General features: G+C 46.8%; 1 protein-coding gene across 12 annotated transcripts in view; it reads left to right on the forward strand.

Annotated features, from left to right (window-relative positions):
* PHACTR1 (phosphatase and actin regulator 1) overlaps positions 1-21,036 on the forward strand; it is a 522,649-nt gene extending 501,613 nt beyond the window's left edge. For 9 of the 12 annotated variants that reach the window (XM_003788309.2, XM_003788310.2, XM_023512323.1 and 6 more), the window contains 5 exons: positions 4,517-4,572; positions 9,682-9,743; positions 14,410-14,550; positions 16,695-16,771; positions 17,658-21,036. In XM_003788309.2, coding sequence (XP_003788357.1) covers positions 4,517-4,572; positions 9,682-9,743; positions 14,410-14,550; positions 16,695-16,771; positions 17,658-17,673 — 352 coding nt within the window. In that variant the 3' untranslated portion in view covers positions 17,674-21,036. Of the gene's footprint in view, positions 1-4,516; positions 4,573-9,681; positions 9,744-14,409; positions 14,551-16,694; positions 17,167-17,657 lie in introns of those variants that run through there. The other 3 variants (XM_023512319.1, XM_023512322.1, XM_023512318.1) reach the window with 1 other exon arrangement.
* The last annotated feature ends 624 nt before the right edge of the window (positions 21,037-21,660 follow it).

A 21,660-nucleotide genomic window follows, 5' to 3' on the forward strand; every position in this document is an offset into this window, starting at 1 on the left:
GATTCTGATGGCTAGATTTCGGAAGCTAGAGCTTTATCTCTTTAGTTTATGAATTCGTCTCTGTTCAAAGACAAATCCCCCAAGGAAAGGTAATATTTTAAACTAATAGAAGTCATCTTCCATATAGTCCAACTTGAAAGAGTAAGCAAAAGCCATCAGATGGGAATTCCCATATAATTCCAATACCGAACTTTACAAATCTACATGTAACCCTCTCTGTCCTGCTTCCCTCCAGTCCCAGTAAAGAGTAAAGAGCTGGGAAGATCAGGCCAGCAGTCTCTGTCCCTTGGATCCCAAGTCCTGCTGCCTTCTCGGGACTCCTGCACCATCAGTCGAGACTTTCTCTCCTCATGTATTTGGCTTCTCCCCACCACCACCACTTAATCTTGATTCTTTCCATTAAACATGCTCCATCTTCCCCCACTGAAAAATAAAACCCACCAGAGCCTCTTTCAGCTCTCTCAGCCTCTTCAAAGCCAGCTCTGTTAAATCTATTTTCCTCACCTCTGTTCTTAGTTCTCTCCACGTTGGCCTCTGTCGCCCAGCCCACTAAGGGAGCTCTGGGTGAGGACAGTAATAACCTCCACAGTACTAAACCCAGTGGGCGCTTTTTGAGGCCGCATTTGACCTGGCAGAGGCACTTAGCACTCTTTGTGGGCCACGCCCATCTCTTAATTGTTCACCAAGCTTGTGCCTCCCTGTGGAAGCTCTTAACTATGGCTACGTTTTATACTTATTTCTAGGATAGTTGATTAATGACCATCCTCTACTTCCCAATCTCAGTTCCAGAAGGGCAGGGACTAGATCTGCTTTTGCTCATTGCTATCCCCGGGAGCCTAGCACAGAACCTAGCACAGAGCTGGCACTCAATACGTAATCTGTCGAATGAATGAATGAGTGGCTGAGTCTGTAGCACCCATTTCTAAGAACACATTTTGACAAGAATGAGATAAAACTCCAGGGACTTGAGAAGAGAGAGGTCTGGGGAAAGGGGTAGGAATGATCAGAAAAGAGGGGAACAGGACAGATGAGAGTGTGTTCCCATGTGTTATCTGAGTGAGTGCTGGGGACTGGATTGACTGGACCACATATACTCCGTCTCAAGGCATTCAGGCTCAAAAAAAGTGTGACTTCTTTCTTAGCATGCTAAGGAGAACTGACAGTCAGACCCAGTGCACCATGCACCAGTTTGCGACTTCTGACTAGCGTTGTGGATATGGCAGACAAAATATTGACCTCCCTGAAAGATGTCCACATCCTAATCCCCAAATCTTTGAATATGTGACCTCACATGGCAAAAGGGACTTTTCAGCTATGATTAAGTTAAGGATCTTGAGATACCAATTAAATGAATTAACATACATACAGTGCTTAGAACTAAATATCATAGGCATTAAATCAGCATTAGCTTATGAAATTATCATTTACCATTTGCAGAGAAAACAACATAGGCCTAGCAGAGTCCAAGGCATGGATGGAGGCAAATGGATTCAGAATAGATCAGGACTGGAGCCCAAGTCTGACCCAGCTGTGCTATTTGGTGCTTTGTCTTTCCAATGCCACAATATCATTTTCCTATGAAATCTCATTTTCAAAATCAAAACAGTTATAACCCCTTTGGTGGCCTTAGCTACATTTTATAGCTATGGGTAGTACTAATGTTCTCAGACCCTCTCGAAAGAAATGAAACGCAGAGGGCCTCATTGGAAATCATGTGTGGTTTGGCTATCTAAGGCAGCCAAGTTAATAAGAGAATGTTCCCTGGGTAGAGTTCAGCCACTCATAGTTTCACCCCCTCCAAACGTGACCCCTAAGAAAACCAAAAAAGACCAGCACAGAGCCAACCAACGTGTCTGGTGATAGAATCCGTGGGCTGCCCAGTGATGAGCGTTCCACAGACACTTGGCATAACAGTTTGAAACAGCATCCTGGCCTCTGAGATGTAAGCTACACTCGAATTTACAGGTTTTCCCAAAACACAACCTCCCATCCCCCAAACTCTAGCTCGATTTAAAGCCTGGGAATTAGAACCATCCCATAAAGGAGGCTGTGCATCCCTTAGACGAAAACAAATATTCTTAGGGCAAATAACCTGACAGGTGAGAAAAAGCTGCTATGAAGATCATTGTAAATGGAGTGGGTAAGCCACATTCCAGACCCGTGACACCAGCTCGCTCAGTTGCCCAAGCACCACTTTCCTCCTGTAGTGTGAAAATACTGTCAGGACTCAGAGACTGTGGAGTCCAATTTAGACGCTCTGAGGCCCCAACTTTCCAAATGCCCGGCTGATGCTTGTCAATAGAGATAAAGAATATCTTCGTGGGATTGTAAAGGAGAAAACTGGTTTTTTCTCTCTACTCTCACACTCAACACAGCACACTTCTGTGACCAGATGTGGCGGGCAGGGCAGCTCTCCAGTGGACATGAACTGGGTGCCTGCCCGTAATTCAATTTGATTCTGACACTTTCTGCCTGGGTGGTGTCAGATCTCATCGATTAAGAGCTCAGCCCCATGAAACTGCCCCCCTTCAGATACCAGTCCTAAGCAGTAGGTTGTCATCTGTACTTCTGACCAACCAGCTATAAATGGGAGTTTCCATGATGGCCGCCTTGGGTCTGATTAACTTACTAGAGCAGCTCACAGAACTCAGGGAAACACGTTTACCAGTTTATTATAAGGATATGACAGATGAAGAGATGGACAGGGCAAGGTATGGAGTGGGGAAGGGGCATCAATGCCCGTTGGGTGCCCACCCCCTAGCAGCCCTTTGTCCAGCAACCTGGAAGCTCCTCCACTCTTGAGGTTCAGGAGTTTTCACAGAACTTCACTTCTAGCCCCTCAGGCACCACCTGCCAAGCTAAAAGCTCTGGCCCTCTACCTGCTGGGTCTTTCTGGTGACCAGTGTGTCCTAAGTAACCTGATGACATAAACTCAGTTGTGATCCAAAGGGACTCATTCTGGGTAAAAAAGACACTCCTGGCACTCAGGGAATTCCAGGGTTTTTGGGTGCGCTGTGATAGGCACCGACAACAAAGTCCAAATATGTTTCCCTAATACAGCAGGGAAGCTTGGGAGAGAAAAGGAATGATAAATGCAGAAACTTAAAAACACCTTGAAATACAACTTCCGACATTTTCAGGGTGCTGCAGATTTTATAGGCAGGTATCTGCCTAAAAGTCCTTTTTCTGGCACTGAAGCCCATTCCCTGTCGTATACAGGATGCATGAGGGTAACATTGGAATATCACAGAAGCAATTGTTTTCTGGCCCAGAGCAATAAAGAGCAAATGACAACGAGCATTGGATTTAAAACTAGTCCCTGGGTATCCTGGGAGATTGATTCCAGGACCAACCCCTGGGATACCAAAATTCAAGGATGCTCAAGTCCCTGATATAAAATGGGGTCATATTTGCATGTAATCTACTCTCGAATACTTTAAAATCATCTCCAGGTGACTGATAGCACCTAATATAGCATAAATGCTATGTAAACAGTGGTTAGATTGCATTTTTTAATTTTAATTTGTTATACTGGGTTTTTAAAAAATATTTTCCATCCACAATTGGTTGAACCCACAAATGTGGAATCCACAGATACAGGGGGGCACCTGTAGTTATATGTCGAGACATCCTGGACTTTATTTTCCCTCTAGGGTGTCTCTTCAGATTCCATGAAGTAAATAACTTGCCAACTACAGACATCAGTTTCTGAATCGTGGGAGGGGACCACAGCTTCCACAGCTAGGGGGCTTTCCTCCTGGAACTTCGTGTGGACCTTTTCTTCTGGGATGCCACCCTGTCCTCTGGCGCCTCCTGTCCTTAGGTGCCACCCGTTGTCTGATTCTGCCTCCCCACTCTGCATCACCTCAGGCTCACACCCTCCCTGTGCTTGTTTGGCTCAGTGACACACCCAGCAACAAGAGCTTCATTTCAGTGCCAGCCCAGTTGTCATTCCGTGACTCCTAAGGCTCTGGTAGTAAGGGGTGGGGACAAGAAGAAGAGCAGCTATTGTTCTTTGCAGACAGACATGCCGTCGGGAGTCCCCCTGGGGTCACGGACCTCTGTATGTTCTCACTGGGTCTGCACAGAAGTGGCAAGGAGCAAGCTTTCGCCTGGAGGGAGGGAGAGAAAGAAAGGCAAGAGGCCACGGTCCCCAAGTTAGGAGGCCACAAGGAAAGAAAGGGACATCTGTGGAGAGAAGAGTGACGTCTAAGTTGCAGTCCCCTTGCCTGGGGGCACCGGCAGAGTGGGGCTGGGGAGGGGCTGGAGAAGGGAGGAAGGCATGGGGTGGAGGGGAGGGATTGAGCCCAGCGTGACATGACGCACGTGCCTTTCCTGGGCTTGAAATTGAGGAACTGCGGAGGCGGTGGTGGCCACAGTCAGTCCTTCAGAGCACAGGATGGGACAAGGACTCCAGCCACTGACTCTGCCTCATGTATCGCCAAGGGCTGACGAGATTAATGACCCAAGGAGGATAAGATATGGTCCAAAAACTTTTCCTGGATTTTTTCCGTAGGCGGCTGAGCCAGAGGCCAACTGCAGAGGAACTGGAACAGAGGAACATTTTGAAACGTAAGTAGCTAAACCCATGGCAATCGCTGGCGTTTTGTGGCGGCTTTTGTTATTATTTAATTGTGGGCTGCATGCATTCTACTCGTGCCTGTGTGGAAACCACTGGGAACCCCTGTAGCAGGTGAGGCTTTGTCTTCGTGTGGTAGAACAGCCAAGACGACCTCCCCAGAGAGAAGGCAAGTTGTATTCTACTTTGTTCATTGGACGCTCACAGATTGCAGGCAGGACCTTCCCTTTAGTGTTGTGAAGTCAGAGAGAAGCTGAAAAATTAGAGCCAGAGAACTTAACTGATAATGATTTTGAGGTTAGGGTCACCTTTAAACCATAATTGGCTTAGAAACTGCAAATATGAAGTGGATGGCTAAGAGAAGGGAAATAGCCGTTTGCAAACTGGGACTGGAAAGCGTGACTTGGCATCGCGGCTGGCTGCTGTTGATAAAAGCCCTCATCCCTTTGAACGTGAAATTGAAAGTCTAAGAAAGTATTTCCAAGTGAAAGTGCTTCGTGTCCATCTCTGGGAATTTCCACCACTGGCCAGTGGCACGCCTGCCTGAGGCTCTCATTCAGGAAAAACTGGCTGTCACTGATGCCGTGGACCAGGAAAATAAATGAGCCTCTTGTTCGGTTCAGGCCACAGAGATATTTAAAAATGTATAGAGAAGCCATTTGATGCTGGGGGGAGGGGAATCACACAAAATACTAAAAAAAAAAAAAAAAATCAAGAGTTTCAGGGACCCCAGTATGCCTCAATCTGATGGTAGGTATGAAATAATTTAAAACTCATGCCACTTTGCTGACGTCATTGCTGCCATTCTCCCCACACTTGTTTCAAGGTAGTCAACGAATATTTTTAGTTTATGACCCACACACATGCTTCTAAATTTTCTCCCTAAAAGAGAAATATTCACTATGCAGAGCTTTCTAGAAATGCTATGTTGCAAACACACACCCCTAATTCAATCCTGTGAAACCTCAGTTTGGGTGGCTGGACATTTCCACGTAACCCTAACGAAAATGATTTAGCCTGTCTACTGTGCTTACTGGGGTCTTGGGACTTGGTTGACAATGCATAATATATGGAGGGTGAGTGCCAGATTCCTGCTGCAGTGGGCAGCCTGGAGCCCACAGCCCCTTGGGGGTGCCCAGCTGCTTGTCGTGCCTTACCCAACATCCTCCTTCCTCGTTCCTCCTCCATGCCAGCCACCACTTCCCCAACTCTCAGAGGAAGGTATTTTCAGGATTGGCCTTCCTCAGTCTCTGAGTACACCTCACACATCACCCAGCTCTCTAGGGCTTTCTATATTTATATATATATAACCAAATTAGAAAAGCTTAACCTTCAGTTTCCAAACTTAATACTTCATGCAATGAAATGAGAGCTTTTTCAGAGGATTTCCAAGGTCAGGGAAGCATTTGGGCTGTCTGAGGACTCCCTTTCTGCTCCAGTTTAATAGCTAAGATGTGGTAAACTTTCCACTGCTAGAGAGAAAGAAAAACAGAAATATGAACCTTTTGTCCTAAAATCAGAAATCAGGTAGAGGGATGCTTCCTTTCCCTTTTGCCTCACCCAATGTGCACCTGTGGCCCTCAAGGAATCTCTGCACCCACAGTTCACTCGGGATCATACTATACTTGTGGGCTTGAATCTGAGGCCTAAACTCAGAAAAGCTAAAAAACCTCTGCGGGATTATTTATGTTTCAGAAAATAGTGGGTATCTCAGCAGGGGCAAACTTCCTGGAAAGAGGTTTAAAATTCCCCAGCTCACCTCTGGCTTCCTGAAGACTTCCGCTCCTACCCCTGGTTGGCCCAGATCTTCCCGGAGATCAGGGGTTGGTCCAGTGTGTTTGAATTTTACTGCCTTTTAAGCCCAGAGGGAAACCAAAAAGGGGCTTTAAAAGATTGTTTCTATGGTTCTCTTTATTCTATTCCCTCTTCCTTTTTGTCCTGGTCAAATAGTTACAAATTCAAGAACTGCTTGTCTTGGCGCCTGTGGCTCAAGTGACTAGGGCGTCAGCTACATATGCCTAAGGTGGCAGATTCGAATCCAGCCCTGGACCGCCAAACAACAATGACGGCTGCAACCAAAAAATAGTTGGGCATTGTGGCAGGCACCTGTGGTCCCAGCTACTTGGGAGGCAGAGGCAAGAGACTCGCTTGAGCCCAGGAGTTGGAGGTTGCTGTGAGCTTTGATGCCACCGCACTACCCAGGGAGACAGCTGGAGGCTCTGTCTCAAAAAAAAAAAAAAAAGGACTGCTTGACTGTAGTCAAACAGGATGGTCATTCCACAGTTTCAAAACCTTTCAGAAATGAACATGTTATTCCCATAGGTTTTAATTTTCCCTGCATTCTGGAACTGTTTTCATTTTCCTTTTTTAAAAATTTAATCCATATTGATTGTCTAACAAGAATTAGCTAGTTACATAAGAAAATACCTTTAAGCGGTTTGTTCTAAAACCTGCTTTCTGGGCTTTAAATTATTTGAGGAACCACTTGGTCTGGGAGTTATGGCTCAGCAGTGGCGCTTTGAGAGTCTGGGTTTGACTTCCAGCCCTACCCTGCGAGCGGCCAGTGAGGCCCTAGGCACATCTGAGCACATAATGAACACACTCTGATGGTGGCAGCTGTAATGATGACATCGTGGGCCTTTCCTGTCCTCTCTTGGTTGTTGCCTAATAGAGTTGTCTTGGTACCTAACCTCTGCCTGAGAATTCACAACACTGGGTTTGTAAATGGCTTCCAACTAATGTTATAGATTCCATAGGTGGTAGCTCATGGCCCGCCCCTCAGAACAACCTAAGAAATGCACACAGGAGAGGAAGGTGCCATCTTCCTGCTTACCAGCTGTGTCACAGAATGCCTACCTTCATGGTTCAGAAGGGGCCTGTAGCATCAAGAGTCCAAGGCCAGTCACCATCAAGAGAAGAAGCACCTCCCCCAAGTAAAGCGTGACGGCAGGAAAGGGCAGCTGTAGGGTGTGGCTGGTCACTTAACTCCCCTGGGTTTTCATATCTTCATTTATAAATCAAGAGTGGTAGACTGGGAGGTCTCTAAGGCTTCTCGTGACCCTAATATTCTATACTTCTACCGATTTTAACCAAATGCCCTCTAGCTGCCTCCCAGGCATATGACATCCCACTGTCTCTCCTGCCCTCCTTGCTCCCACCTGCAAATGTCACTGATGGAGTGACATCTCCCTCCTTCCAGTTCTTGCTGTCTTCCTCCCAATTTGGTCTCTAATAGATTAATTCATATTAAAATATTAATAGCTGACTAGCGTAACAGGTTTGATCCCAGAGAAATTTGCATTTTGACAGAGGTTGCTGTCTGGGTCTTGCTTTCTGCCTCCCAACTCATCTCTGATAGACTAATTCTTATGAACTATTAATGGCTGACTAGTTCAATGGATTTTTATCTAAGAGAAATTTTCATTTTTAAAGAAAACCCTGGGAAAGAACTAAGATTTCTGAATCCAAGGAGGTCATGGTGGAGGTGTCGGGCACTGCGGGGCAGGAGCAGGTGACTCCATCCCACCCAGGATATGGGCATCACCTTCCGTACAAGGTCTAGATCCCCCCAGCTGGTCAGGACAGCCAGATCATACCTGACCTCCCAGTGTGGGTGCCGGGGGAAGTGTTGTCACCTTAAGCCTTAGTGGCTGTGACTGTGGTTGCTGCCCTCAGGGCTGGCACAGAGGGGAGGATAAGACAGTTTTTCAGGAAGTCCCCACCCCATTGCTATGCACAGGAGTTTCTGTCTTTTAAAGACCTGTCCCACACTGAGATAATCAGGGGCCATGACTGAATTATAGGTGTACATCAATACAGCAAATGACTTATCGAAATATAATTTAACAACTGTGATTTCAAAAGGAAAGAATAAGCATCCTGGGTAATCTAAATGCACCCTATGCCAAAACCCAGCTTGCAGTTTCCTTTTATTAATGCCATTTGATATTCAGGCGTGTGGGAATCACGGGCCTTCTTTGACACCAGTTGACTTTATGTTTTTTCCCACATCCAACAATACTATACTGGTATCTAGGTTTCCATAGATATTGAACAATCTTTCCAAGGCCTGGAAAGGAAATGATCTACCCAGAGTCATGTAGTTAGATTAAAGGGAGAGATAAGCCCAAATTCTCTGCCCTTCAAATCTCTGTTCCCTTCCCCAGACCCTCTTCCCTATGGCTCTTTAGCAATCTGATGAGTAAATCACCCACATACTAAGCCAAGAACATTTAGGCTCTGAAGTCTTCTCTCCTAAGACACTCCTTAAAGGACAAAATGCAGACAATTGTAACCCACGCTTTGGCCTCACACATGTTCTCTGGACTTCTTGGAAGATTCAAAGAATTAATGGATTCAGGGCTTATGAAAGGTGAGCGTTTTGTAATTCCCTTTAGCGTGTCCAGGGTCAAGGTTGGCATTGGCCCTGCCTTATTTGGTTCTTGCAGCAGCAGGTGGAGGCCAATCTTATGTTCTACCCCATGGCACACATGACATGAGGGTCATATCATAGTGAGACCCCTTCAGTATCTGGGAGGCTCAAGGGGGAGTGAGTGAGCCTCAAATCTTATTCAAGAAAACCTGGACCCCTTTCTCTCTTAAAACCCACCTCCTTGCCTTATGGCCACCTTTCAGCCCAGCAGTTCTGCCTGGGGACTCAAAACCACATGACACTATGGTACATACTGCAGGGGTACATGTCAAATCTATTAAGAGTAGAGTATAAATGTCTTAACACAATAATTAAGTAAGTCAGGCGAAGGCTATATTAACCAGTTTGATGTAAGCATTCCAAATTGTATATAAAATCAGCACATTGTACCCTATAGATGCATTAATGTACACAGTTATAATTTAATAAAAAATTTATTAAGAGGGAAAAAAAAGAAAAAATGAAAAGGTCAGGCTGCTCACCAGCAACTTGAAACACTGCAGGGAGCTTAGAAAGAATTCCCACATGCAGAAGGGTGTCCGGGGAAGGGGACAGGAATTCTGTCTTCCCTTTTTCAAACTGAGGTGCTGGACTTGCCAAGGTTCACAGGATGCACCTGTGTGTAAAACCGTTTTCTGAAATCAAAAAGCATCTTAATTATGTCTTTCAGCCCGGAACGAACAAGAAGAACAAGAAGAGAAAAGAGAGATCAAGAGGAGGCTAACCCGAAAGGTGAGATGGCCCTCCACACAAGGGCTGGGCAGCAGGGGTGGCTCCCACCATTCCCTTGCCCTCTGCTGGCCTCAGTGGCCTCACAGGTGCCTGGCCCCAGGGTACCGCATCTTAGATGTCAGAGGGCGCAGCTGTCTTGCTCTGCAAAACCTCTTCAAGGGCTGGTGCTCAGCCCAGCTTCGTGACTCTCAGTCTGGTTGGTGACATGCCGTGTTGCTTGACTTTATGATGCTCACCTACCCTAAACAACCTGATGGTCATTGCATTATATTTTCAATTACACTGAACATTTAAAGAAAAAAAAAAAAACTTGGCTCGGCGCCTATGGCTCAGCAGCTAGGGTGCCAGCCACATATACAGGAGCTGATGGGTTCAAATCCAGCCCAGGCCTGCCAAACAACAATGACAACTCCAACCAAAAAATAGCCCGGTGTTGTGGCTAGCATCTGGAGTCCCAGCTACTTGGAGGCTGAGGCAAGAGAATCGTTCAAGTCCAAGAGCTTGAGGTTGCTGTGAGCTGTGACACCACGGCACCCAGGGGAACATAGTGAGACTCTGTGTCAAAAAAAAAAAACTTCACTACTACTGTTAAGCAATCAGAAATTCATTGTCAAAATCAGTAGTTCAAGTATAATACAGTTCTTTCTGTGCCCCTGAGCAAGAGCGGATTTTCCTTGCTTCCTTGATATTGTTCTTTCTTTATTAATTAAGAACTGTTTGACTTGATTATTTGAATTGCTGCATTAAGAGCCCAAAGTACTGATGAATTTAATGAAAATGTTTGAAAAGTACCTCAAGTCATAAAACTAGAATTTTTATATATATTTTTAGCCCCCCAAATGAATGGTTCAGCAATGTACCATAGACCCACATGCATCTCGTTCTACTTGAGTGGCCTCTGTAATAATAAAGTCATAATTGAGGCTATTCTTGGATGATGTTGAAAAGTTTAATTAATTGATGACACACAAGACATAATACTATCTCCTGTCTGACTAAGTCAAAGTGTTTTTAATCAGCCTCCTACAGTGACCATCTTCAAAGATACTCAAATGTTAGAGGCAGTTAAGAGATCCATTAAAATTAATTTTAAAAAGGTTTATTAATGGATTTTTCTCCCTGGAAGTATTATACAAAGGAAGAGATTTAGAGATTCTGAAGTAGCATATCAATTATTAAGGTGATGATTTGTATTTCTCAATACTTTCTCTCCCTAAGAGTGTCCCAAACACTTGATGATGACAAGCCAAATGCCAACCCAATTAAAAGGAGTCAGATAAACAAGTACCTGGATGGGTCAGGTGACTGGCTTGCACCCTGGTGGGGACCAGGATTGATGAGTGACCTCGCCAGCCAGTTTCTCTCATCCCACGCAGGGTCTGAGCTTTGACGTCCTTAAGACCACTTAGTTTTTGGATGCAAAGTATATTTTTTCCCAAGACAGAGTAGTGAGAGGGCCAAGGGAGGTGCATTTGTTTGTTCTACTTGTGACCTTGAAGTGACCGGGATATGAAAAAGACACTGGTGTTGGGCATGGGGTGCACGCTAGTAGTCCCAGGTACTCAGCAGGCTAAGGTAGGAGGAGCACTTGAGCCCAGGAGTTTGAGGTTGCTGTGAGCTGTGATGCCAGCACTGCCCAGCTTGGGTAACATAGCTAAGACTCTGTCTATAAAAGAATTTTTTTAATTAGGAAAAAAGAAGAGTCTGGTAATAACCCCTCATTTCTGATATAGAGAGGTCCAGACGTTCAGAAAAATATTTAAATCAGATTTTCATCAAGTTCTTTAGAACTGTTTCCTTGGACCCCGAAATTCTCCAGAATTTTAATTTAAGATGGCTTGCTAAAAGATAGTCATAAAAATATGTGGACTTTATTTAATTCTCATTTCTTAAAAAGGTTCATATGATTTCACGCAGAAAATCTTGACCGATTGTGTAATTTGGCATAATTTGTTCCCACGCCGTTCTCCCTAGGTGGGTAACACTACAGAGAGTTACCCCTAATTTTTGCAGGTCCACAAGATAAGCTAATTGCCTCTTTTCCCTTGGCACCTCTCCTTCCATCTCCCAGGGAAATGGCCTGGGAATTTTAGCATTTGCTGTCTCCCGGGACTGGCTTGGGGAATTAGAAATAGTGAGCTTGAGCAGCAGATACCTGCATTTAAGGGGGCAACAGAACAAGAGCGTGTGTTCTGTTGGCAGAGATGCTGCGCCTGTGGCAGGTAGGAAATCCACATCACTTCCCGGCCCTGAGCAAGGTATTTTCTTCTGGAGCCTTTATCACACCAAGACCAGACGCCAGGGACGGCGGCTGCTTTTCAGTTACTTACCCTCAACCCAAGGATTTCCTCAATAAAGTTCTATTTAATTTTAATGCACAAGTGAGAACAATGAAAAATATAATAGCTGGGGCTGATAGCAACACACCAGTTATTTTCTTCAGCCAAATGGAGACAATCTAAAAATTCTATGCTTCGTCTTTGAAAAACATGTCTGCCTCCCCCTCTGGAAAAAAAAATGCTAGTAAGCTAAAGGATGGATGGATGGATGGATGGATACGTGGGTGGGAAGAAAGGAAGAAAGAAGGAATGAAATCTACTTGGGCTCAGGTTATATTAATAGAATTTGGGTCTTGATGAATTTACTCTTTTTCTTGAGTATTTGTTTACACATGATTTTGCTGTCATGGACTGATACAAATGCTGCCACCCCACCTTCTAGCCCATCAACTTGAGAAATGGATTTGGGCCACAAAGATTAGTTTTGTAGCATCCAAGAGGGACCTCAGGTTCTGGGCGCCCTCAGGGCTACAGCCGGCCCCAGGCCACAGGGACATCTGAGCCCCATGTGGTCATGGGGACAGGCTCCGGATCACAGAGGCAGCAGCCTGTTCTGTCCTTACTCATTCCTCTGAGCACTCGGGCACAGTTCCTTCTTGATTTAGAGACCCCACCAGGGATCAGGCATGCAAAACAGTCCCTGACCGGCAGAGCTTACGTTTAGTTTTCTGTTCACTCCAGACACTGCCATAGACAGGCTATTAGTAAAATCCAGTTCATGATTTCTAGGAAAAGAACTTTGAAAGTCAGAGCGTAACAACCTTCCTGGACACCATAGTGAAAGTAATACTGTCTGTTCAGTACTGAGAGGTAAACCCTGCTAGTCCTGAGGAATACAAGCTGGAGAGGAGTGTGGGAATCTGTTCCTCTGGTGCAAATATGGTGAACATTAAGTGTTTGTGTATTTTAATCATAGTACAAAATCTCCCTGCCCTCACATTTTGGAGAACACGCTTTGGAGTCAGGATGACCACCATTTTTGTTTGCAACAACCCCAACTACACAGCCTTGGAACCCTGTGGTTTCCTGCACTAGGCTTGTGGTAATGCCACAGTGTCCTGCTCTGGAAAAACCAAGGCTGCTTCAGAATAGACTGGAACCATGTAAAAGGGGAGCTACATGTGGTCTAGGTACTATAGCCCTCCAAGCTTCTGATCCCCGGATCTTCCCAACCCTTGGCCAAGAGGGAGCTGCAGGCCTGCCTTGGCCTGTCCAGGGCTGCCCTAACAATACCCGTGACCACTCTGATCCTACCCAACAGTCATCTAATTATGCTCTGCCAGTATGATAGCAAGTTGAGACATTCTAGCCACCCTGCAGGGGGTTTCAGACTCACTTGTGTGTTTGTTTTATAGGCCTGGATGGTAAGATTCTGACTATACCTTCTGTTAATAAAATTAAACCTAGGCTAGGGCTCAGAGGGAAAATTGCTTTTAAATAACATTGGTTGAACATGAATTGACAGCATCCTAAAGAGAGCAAGTGTGTTGCTCCAGGAGAAATAAACCTGGTGACAGGGAGAGATAATAGAAGTGCCAGGCTTATGTTATTAAAGCACCAAGGCAGGGTGCTCCTGGGTAGTATCAGGAGATGGAAAAATAAGTATGGACCCCCCCCCAGCTTGTTTTGCCCCCCATTCCTGCAATCCTTGACCACAGAGCCATCCAAAGGGCTGATTCTGAGTCTTCCTTGGCAGACATATGGCCTTGGTCTGTCCTTACTCAGCTCTGTGTTTGTTGACTGACCTTTCCCTTGAACTTCTTAAGGAGCCATCAGCAGCATTCACCCTGACCTCATAAATCATACAATCCCATCCCTGCATACCCTAGTATCTGCCTGCTGTTTGTACATGTACTTTTTTGGGTCTAAAACACACAAAAAAATTTGTTACAAACCCATCATGCAGAGAGCATGAAATGTGGCACACAGGCATAGAATCAAACAAAATCATCCTACAACATTCCCATCACCTGGTAGGAACAGGACAGACAGGGAAAAATCCACAGCAGGCACCTCCAGCCCCACAGAAAGAGAAGCTTCTGGTAAAGACTGAGACACAGCCATGCTGTGAAGGAGGAGCCTGGCCATCCATCTGCATAGGCCTGGTTGCCGGGGGGGGGGGGACCAAGCTCTCTCTTAGAGTCCTGGAAAGGTCCCAGTTCCAGGAGTCAGAAGCCCTGGGTCCCCCTCGGGCCCTGCCCCTCACATGGTGTGTGATGCATCAGGCCCTTCTCTGGACCTTATCATCCACACCCACAAATCACTGACAGAATTGAGTGATTGAGACCCCTCTGGCTGACTGGGTCTATCTCTCTCCCTCCCTGCAGCTCAGTCAGAGGCCCACGGTGGAAGAACTTCGGGAAAGGAAGATCCTCATTCGCTTCAGTGACTACGTGGAGGTGGCTGACGCTCAGGACTACGACCGCAGGGCTGACAAGCCCTGGACCCGCCTAACCGCTGCTGACAAAGTAAGTGTCGGGGGGAGGGGAGCCTGCCCCCCTGGGTTCCTCGTGTGGCCTGCCACTGGGGCGCTTGCCAGGTGACCAGCAGCAAATCCTCAGAATTCAGTCCCTGTGATAGAGTCCAGCAGTACGCAGAGAGGCCACTGAACCCGAGAAGGCACAGGGCGGGTCATCCTGTTCCTGGAAGGAAGATGAGCAGCCGTGGAGGCTGTGCCCAGGGAACAGAGTGGCACCAGAATAGCCACACACAGTTGGAGGGCGCCACGCTTATCACTTGTGCCTTCGTGTAGGGCACACTGTCCTTGGCACCCAGCAGGGGATTCATGGAATCCAAAGAAGACAAAGTAACTGTGTTGGCCTTTCTTGTAATCTAATAGGAGAAAAGGGCACAAATCCAGAGACATCACATAACTGTCTCACTGCACCAGAGCCTCATCAATTTAGAAAGCAGAATAATAATCTGACCTGGAGTTTGTTTTCTAAGAAATGCCATGATGCAAATGAGAAGTCATCCTTATCTATGAGACCATGTATCAGAATGGAGCTTTGTCCGGTCACCATGAGAAATTGGAGGGCTCAGGGCCTTTATGCAAGTCCAGACTAGAATAATGATCGTGTCCAATGCATGCATGACAATAGGACCAGGGTGCACCAGGAGCTCCTCCTAAAGGGTCCTGCCTTCACCCAGTCCATTTTGGGAGCCAGTGGTATCTTTGTACATGACGTGGCAGGAAGTCATCTGCAGCCCACACTGGCTGAATTATCACCTAGCCTGGATCAAAGAATTGTAGGAAGCAAGCATGCAGGGATGCTGCCGTACTTGGGTGGGCTGACGTGCAGAGGCAGGTAGACGTCTCCCAGAAATGGCCCCTTCTCTGATGGGTCAGTTCACAGCTCACGACATGCAGAAGTCTGTGCCCTCCTCTGTCAACACGGAATGCATAGCTTTCCTGTATAGGAATTCGTGGAGAGCAACTCTGGGACCTGGCACCGCCATGCACAAGGCAGGCAGACCCAGCCTCCTGGAAATGTGTCTTCAAAACATAAAGAGAGCAAGAGGCCTGGGCTCACGTTCTCTTCTGTTCACACTCTCATTGCAGTGTGCTTGCAAGGATGAGGGTGATAACAGGTGCACAAGGAAAGTACAGGATGTCTCTGCTTGCATGTTAAAGTTCTATGTGGCTCTTAGGTGGAAAACATATCCATCTCCTTGGTAGCTGTTGGGGACAGGAGAACAGGAAGTGGTACCCTGCAGCTCCAAGGCAGATAACCAGGCACTTAAACTCTAGGGGGCCTTCCTTTTCTGGGGAGAGCCACTCTGATCCTACCTGAACACTTTTCTATCCTTAAACTCCTGGAGCCTTTATTTTCCCAGCAAAGTAAATCTCCACTGATAGAGCCTTGCAAAAGGGCGTGTCCTGGCAGTTTCTGTCCCCAGGAAGGAGGGAGTGAGGCAGTCTCTAGCCCTGGCTTTCCTCTCTGCAGGGCCCTCCTCCTCCCCATCCCACCCATCCTGTCCTCACCCCCTCTCTTTGCTGTCCAATTACCCTGACCTGCCCCTCCCCTCGGCACAGGCACATCTGTAGGCCCTGTTGTAAGGATGGATCTCAGAATATGTGAGGTTATTCAAAACACATCCCAGATGGTGAAATACCCCGTGAAAGTCAGTGAGGTTGTAAAAGAACAAAGGCAAAGAGGAAGGCGGTGGAGCTGGCTGTTGTCCCTTTAGTTTGGTTGTGGAATTTGATCCACCCTTTCTAGAAGTATCCATGCTTCTGCTGAGCTTAGCCTGTGTCCCTGAGAAAGGTGAGAGGCTGACGTGTGAAGGTGTGCTGGGCAAGTCCCCAGGCATGGGGGGGTGGGTGTGCACCTGCTGGGATGCCCCATGGAGCAGCTCTGGAAAGAGCAAGAAAAAGACACTTTGGGCAAGATCCTCTCATCATTTGGAATTTAGATTTAGGGACTAGGGAATCTTAGTTCACACACACACAGCACGGTGATTTTTTTTTTCTTCCTCCAATGAAAGAATCTGTTTTAAATTTGTTTGGTTTTGTTGAAGAAAAAAAAAACATACTGTTAGAAATGAAACAAAAAGCGAGCTGCTTTCTGTCCTTCCCTTGTGCATCTTTACGGGGTGCTCTTTATTCCAGGCTGCCATCCGAAAAGAGCTCAACGAATTTAAAAGCACTGAAATGGAAGTTCATGAATTGAGTAGACACTTAACAAGGTCAGTATCAGAGGTTTTTTTCCTTTCCCTCTCCTCAAATTACAATATTTATCTCCAACCAAACTTACCCTGTGTGCTGTGGGTCACAGGTGGTTTGGTGGGTACCATGGGGGAGAAGGCAAAAGACAGGTCAACACAACGTCCCACTTCAGGTTACGGAAGTGAATCTGTAATCTGAAGTGACAAATGGCCACAAAGAGCGCTGACAGCCCAGACTCAGAGCTGCCGTAGGCAAGCCTGGTTTCCAATTCATTGAAACAAAAGATCTGAAAAGGGCCACAGTAACAACAACCCCAATGTGGGCTTTTATGAAAGCTTAACCCAAGGAGAGAAGATTGTTACCAAGTTCCAACCAGTCAGCAGAGACCAAACCTGGGCACAATACCAAATCCACATGGAACTTCCCAAATTCCATGGGCACACTTCGGTTATTCTGTGCCATTCTCCCTAATGGTCTTGTGTAATGATATTTGGGGAAACTGGAGGCACAGAAAGATGAAAGGACTGGTATAAGGTCCCATGGCTAGTTAGCGACAAAGCCATTGACTTAATTCTCAGGACTTTCTCCTTTGGTGAGCTGTTAGAGAAACAGGGCTTACTGGGTATGCAGAGCCTGGATTCAGAGATACCAGACTGGGTTCTGCCCCTGGCTGCTGAATCCAGGTTGATGGCACATGCTGGAGGCCACCAGGACCACCTGGTTTGAGCCCTAGGATCTCCAGATGAAACTGTGCCAAAAACAGAGGTGGATTTGGGGGAGCTACTGTGGGGATGTGCCTTTGGGGGGTGGGGGTCAGGAACAGGACCCTGGGGATGACAGGATTGGATCGCCCCATCCATACCTTTGCCAGCCCCTCAGTCTTGATTTAATTACTTGTTTCCCTAGGTTTCACCGACCTTAACAATTGAATTCCTCTTGAGTGCTATGCTGTCTTCAAAACATAAATTTATAAGAACCATAAGTGCTGGTATTTATTCACTTCCCCATTATGATGTAAATCTTCTGAACTGCCTTTTTTTAAAAGAAGAGGAAGAAAAATATAAGGAAACACAATCAAGATTCTATGTGTGAAAACACAAAGATGACCGCTCAGCGATCAGAGCTGCTGGCCCCACTTCTGACACCGAAATGTGTCCCACCCCTGGCAGGGCCCAGGGCTCCTGCAGCAGGGCCCTGACTGAAGACTTCCCAGCCAGTGGAGTGGTCCTCGTCCTCTTTGGCCAGGCCCAGCAGGCACCGAGAACCTCTTCCTCACAAGTGTCTAGCACCTGAGTCCAAAGAAAGCAGAGGGGGTGGGTTTCCCCTGGGAGGGGGTACTGTGCAAAGAAAGCTCGATCTGGTTGGCTTTCTAGACTTGGCCCAGTGTACTGGCTCCAGATGTAGCATCTGGTTTGGGGGCCCCAGCAGAGAGTGGTACCATGAGGAAAGGGGTCTTTCTCAGCTGCTCTTGGCCCTCCCTCCCTTCTGCCAGCATCCACTCAGTGGGCAAAGGGAAGAGCCCTTTTCTAATGGGGGGGTGGAGGGTCTGGGTGCCTGTTGGTCTTGGAGCATGTGTGCTATAGGTGGGGAAGGCTGGCACTGAGTGCCCATACTGTCCTCCCAGGCTGAGCTGAGCTGCTTTCCAGGAAGCAAGATCTGGTTTAGAAGGGGAAGGATATCATCTTATCAAGTTCAAATTCATTGACCCATCTCTGTTCAGAGAGTCAATGTCATGGGTGACTGGTGCACACAAACAGCCATTGCTCAGGTACTCCCTTGGTGTTTCTAAGTCTGAGCAGGAGGGCCCTGTTAAGGGCAGAAAGGCTGGGGTCAGTAACTGCTTAGCTGATGTTCTTCACGTTTTCTGTGTGCACCGTCCCAGTGATTGTGTGGCTTGGGAATTGATGGTCTCTGAATATAAGACCAATGCATGCAGGCCAGAAACTATTCCTATAAGTCTAGCTTCCCAGCCCCTGAGGGACTAGAATTCCAGAACCACTTGATGGCCTTCTATTCTCTCTTCTTTGCACCCAAGAGTTTCTATGGAAGAGCCCAGAGTTCAGCATGGGCCAAAATTGGCCCAGCACATGCCTGCCCCAGATGTACCTCTCTGCTCCAGTTCATCCAGAGGGAATCCTTCCTCTTTCTCACAATGCTGGTGAGGGTGATTGGAGATGTGTCTCCAACTGTCCTACTCCTTGTCAACAAGGACACCAAGGGCAGGATGTGCAAACCCTAAACCCTACCCAGCATCCCCACAAGGCCCACTGCAACTTTTATTTCCCCCAACAGCGCTGGCAGGCCCAAAGTCACAGAGCCCTGCTGAGCCTCCGATAGGCTCCACAGCCAGCCCAGCCTTTCTAGGGGATGGCTCTCTCCCCACCACACATAGCCAGAATTTACAAAGATGCCATCCTGGCCTTCCCCAAAAGAGTTAACCCATCTCCACCATGAGCCACTTGGGAGCAAGTCACTCTCAGGATGCATGTCCATCCATGAAGCCATGGGATTTTTCACAGGCCTTAATGGCACCCATGGCCAGCACTAACCCAGGGGCCAGACAGCTGCTGGTGAGACCAAGGGGAGCTCTTTGGGCAGCGCATTCAGCTGCAGCTCCCTCTTGCCACCTGGAGCCAGTGCGCCTCCGCCCAGTCCAAGGAGGACGCCTTCCTAGATCTTTTCTTTCTTTGTGGAATCAGAATAGTTGCTGCTGGGGGAGAGGAATTGTTCAGGGAAAATATGGTTGGGGTTTTAGTGTGGCTATAAACACAGTCTTCCCAAAAGGCTTACTGACGTTTGAATGTGCAAATGGTATGACGAAAGATGGAAGGCTCTTTCGTCGAATTTCTCTACGGCTGATGGGCTGGCACGTGTTCTGGCAGAGGTGCCCGCCAAGCCAGACTAGGAGTCTGCGCTTCCTCTAACTGGGTGGGCTTCAGGCACACTCGATGCCCTAGCATCCCCCTGGCCAGGAGTGAGTCCTAAGGGAACTCATTCTGTTGACTGGACTCCTCCCATGAAGTCCCATAGCTTCTCTGCTGGCCTTGAGAAGGGTTCTTGAGCCCTTCATATGCCCTAGGAATAGAGGCACAAATGGTATCCCACCCCAGCCAGCCAGCAGCCCAGGGTTTCTGCCCAGCGTGCACCAGTGTCGCAATCCACTTGTGCATGGAAGAAATTGAACACGATGTCCATTGCTCTTCCTGCAGGGCACCCTTTTCCAGAAGTCATTTGCTCCGAGTGAGAGGGGCATCTCCCATGCCGCTAAAAGTCTCTCAGCTTTGGGATGGGCTACTTCAAGCCCATGTTCAGTGGCTTTACCCAGGCTCGGCAACCTCAGTGGCCTGTTGGAGGGGCCTCTGTTGTCTTTCTCCTTTCTTAAAACCTTTAGGTCTTTCTAGAGATTTATCCACATTTTTCTTTTTTGCCACATCATTATGACAGCCGAAGCAATTTGTGATACTTTCCAAGATGACAATATGACATTAATTAGGGGAGAAAAAAAAGTGAGCTTACAATGCATCCCTTTTCTGGAAAAGCCGCAGTTTTTAAGTCAGTTTATTTTGTGTGTATAAATTCTCAGTTGAGCATTTTGTCCTTTGCATTACAGTGAGAAGAAAAATGTGAAATGTCTCAAATCAAGTGTTTCCCTCTCAAAATTAGACACCTCCCCAATCCTGTACCCTGTCCTTATCACGGATGAAAGAGATGGCCAGCGGCCTACTTGCTTTTTCAAAATGCTGATACATTCATCTCTGACGGGCCCTCAAAGGCCTGTAAAACTTTTAAAACTTTAGCCTTTATGTCAGATTAGAGAAACCAAACAACGTGACGGTAAATGTGATGACAAGCTCCGAGTTTATTTTTCTCCTGCTTACGAACATGTATGTATATTTGCCAAATGAAAATTGTGGTGTGTTCCTTCAATGAATGGAATTTCCGGCTCTCCCTGTGCATAGCCAGTGGGCCAAGGTCACCTTAAATGACTTTTTCTCCCCATTTGTCTGTTAATCCCCAGACCGGTTGCATTTTCCAGTCGCTTCCCGGGTGTCTGTACATAGTTTGTCTCTGTATAGGAGTGAGTGTGGTGACTGTCTATCCCCTGCTCTCCCAGGTTCTAACTTAACAGATGACGGCTGTATGAGGAAGACAGTGTAAATAGAGAATACAGATGAAACTGGATCTCTGTGGCCTAGGTTTTGTACATACAGAAACTGCATGGTATTTAAATTATTGTTTGTCTCTGATGATGTATGCAGTTTCTTTAAAAACAAACCAAAAAAAAAAAAAAGTCTAAAAAAATCTTTGACTCCTGTGTGTTTTATCCATCTGAAAATACTTTGTTGGGCTGGAGAAGGGGGCCTGGGGAAAAGAGATAGGTCAGCCCATCAGCAAATGGGTCATACGAGTCAGTGGGGACACAGCAGTGCCTCAGGTATCCGGCTGGTAACAGAAATACATGTTGTTGCATAGAAATTAACTTTCTAGAAGACCTTTCTATACCAGGACTTTTTTCCTTAACACTGTTGTAAGCATATCTACAATGTATTGCCCAACTGCCCTTTAAGAATCCGGGAATGATGAATATAAATTCTGTCAAATCACTAGGGCCATCTCAGTAGTATCATATCAGACAGCCTTATAGCAGCAATGCCTTGGGGCTCTTTGGGGTGTTGCGGCCACTAAGCAAAAGGTACTTTGCTTTTTTTGAGACGAAGTCTCACTGTGTCACCCTCAGTAGAGTACCGTGGTGTCACGGCTCACAGAAACCTCCAATTCTTGGGCTTAAGCAATTCTCTTGCCACAGCCTCCCAAGTAGCTAAGACTACAGGTGCCCACCACAATGCCCAGCCATCTTTTGGTTGTAGTTGTCATTGTTTTTGGCAGGCCTGGGCTGGGTTCGAAACTG

Source organism: Otolemur garnettii, unplaced genomic scaffold (assembly GCF_000181295.1).
Source record: "Otolemur garnettii isolate 467f Iridium unplaced genomic scaffold, OtoGar3 scaffold00026, whole genome shotgun sequence".
Taxonomy (NCBI): domain Eukaryota; kingdom Metazoa; phylum Chordata; class Mammalia; order Primates; family Galagidae; genus Otolemur; species Otolemur garnettii.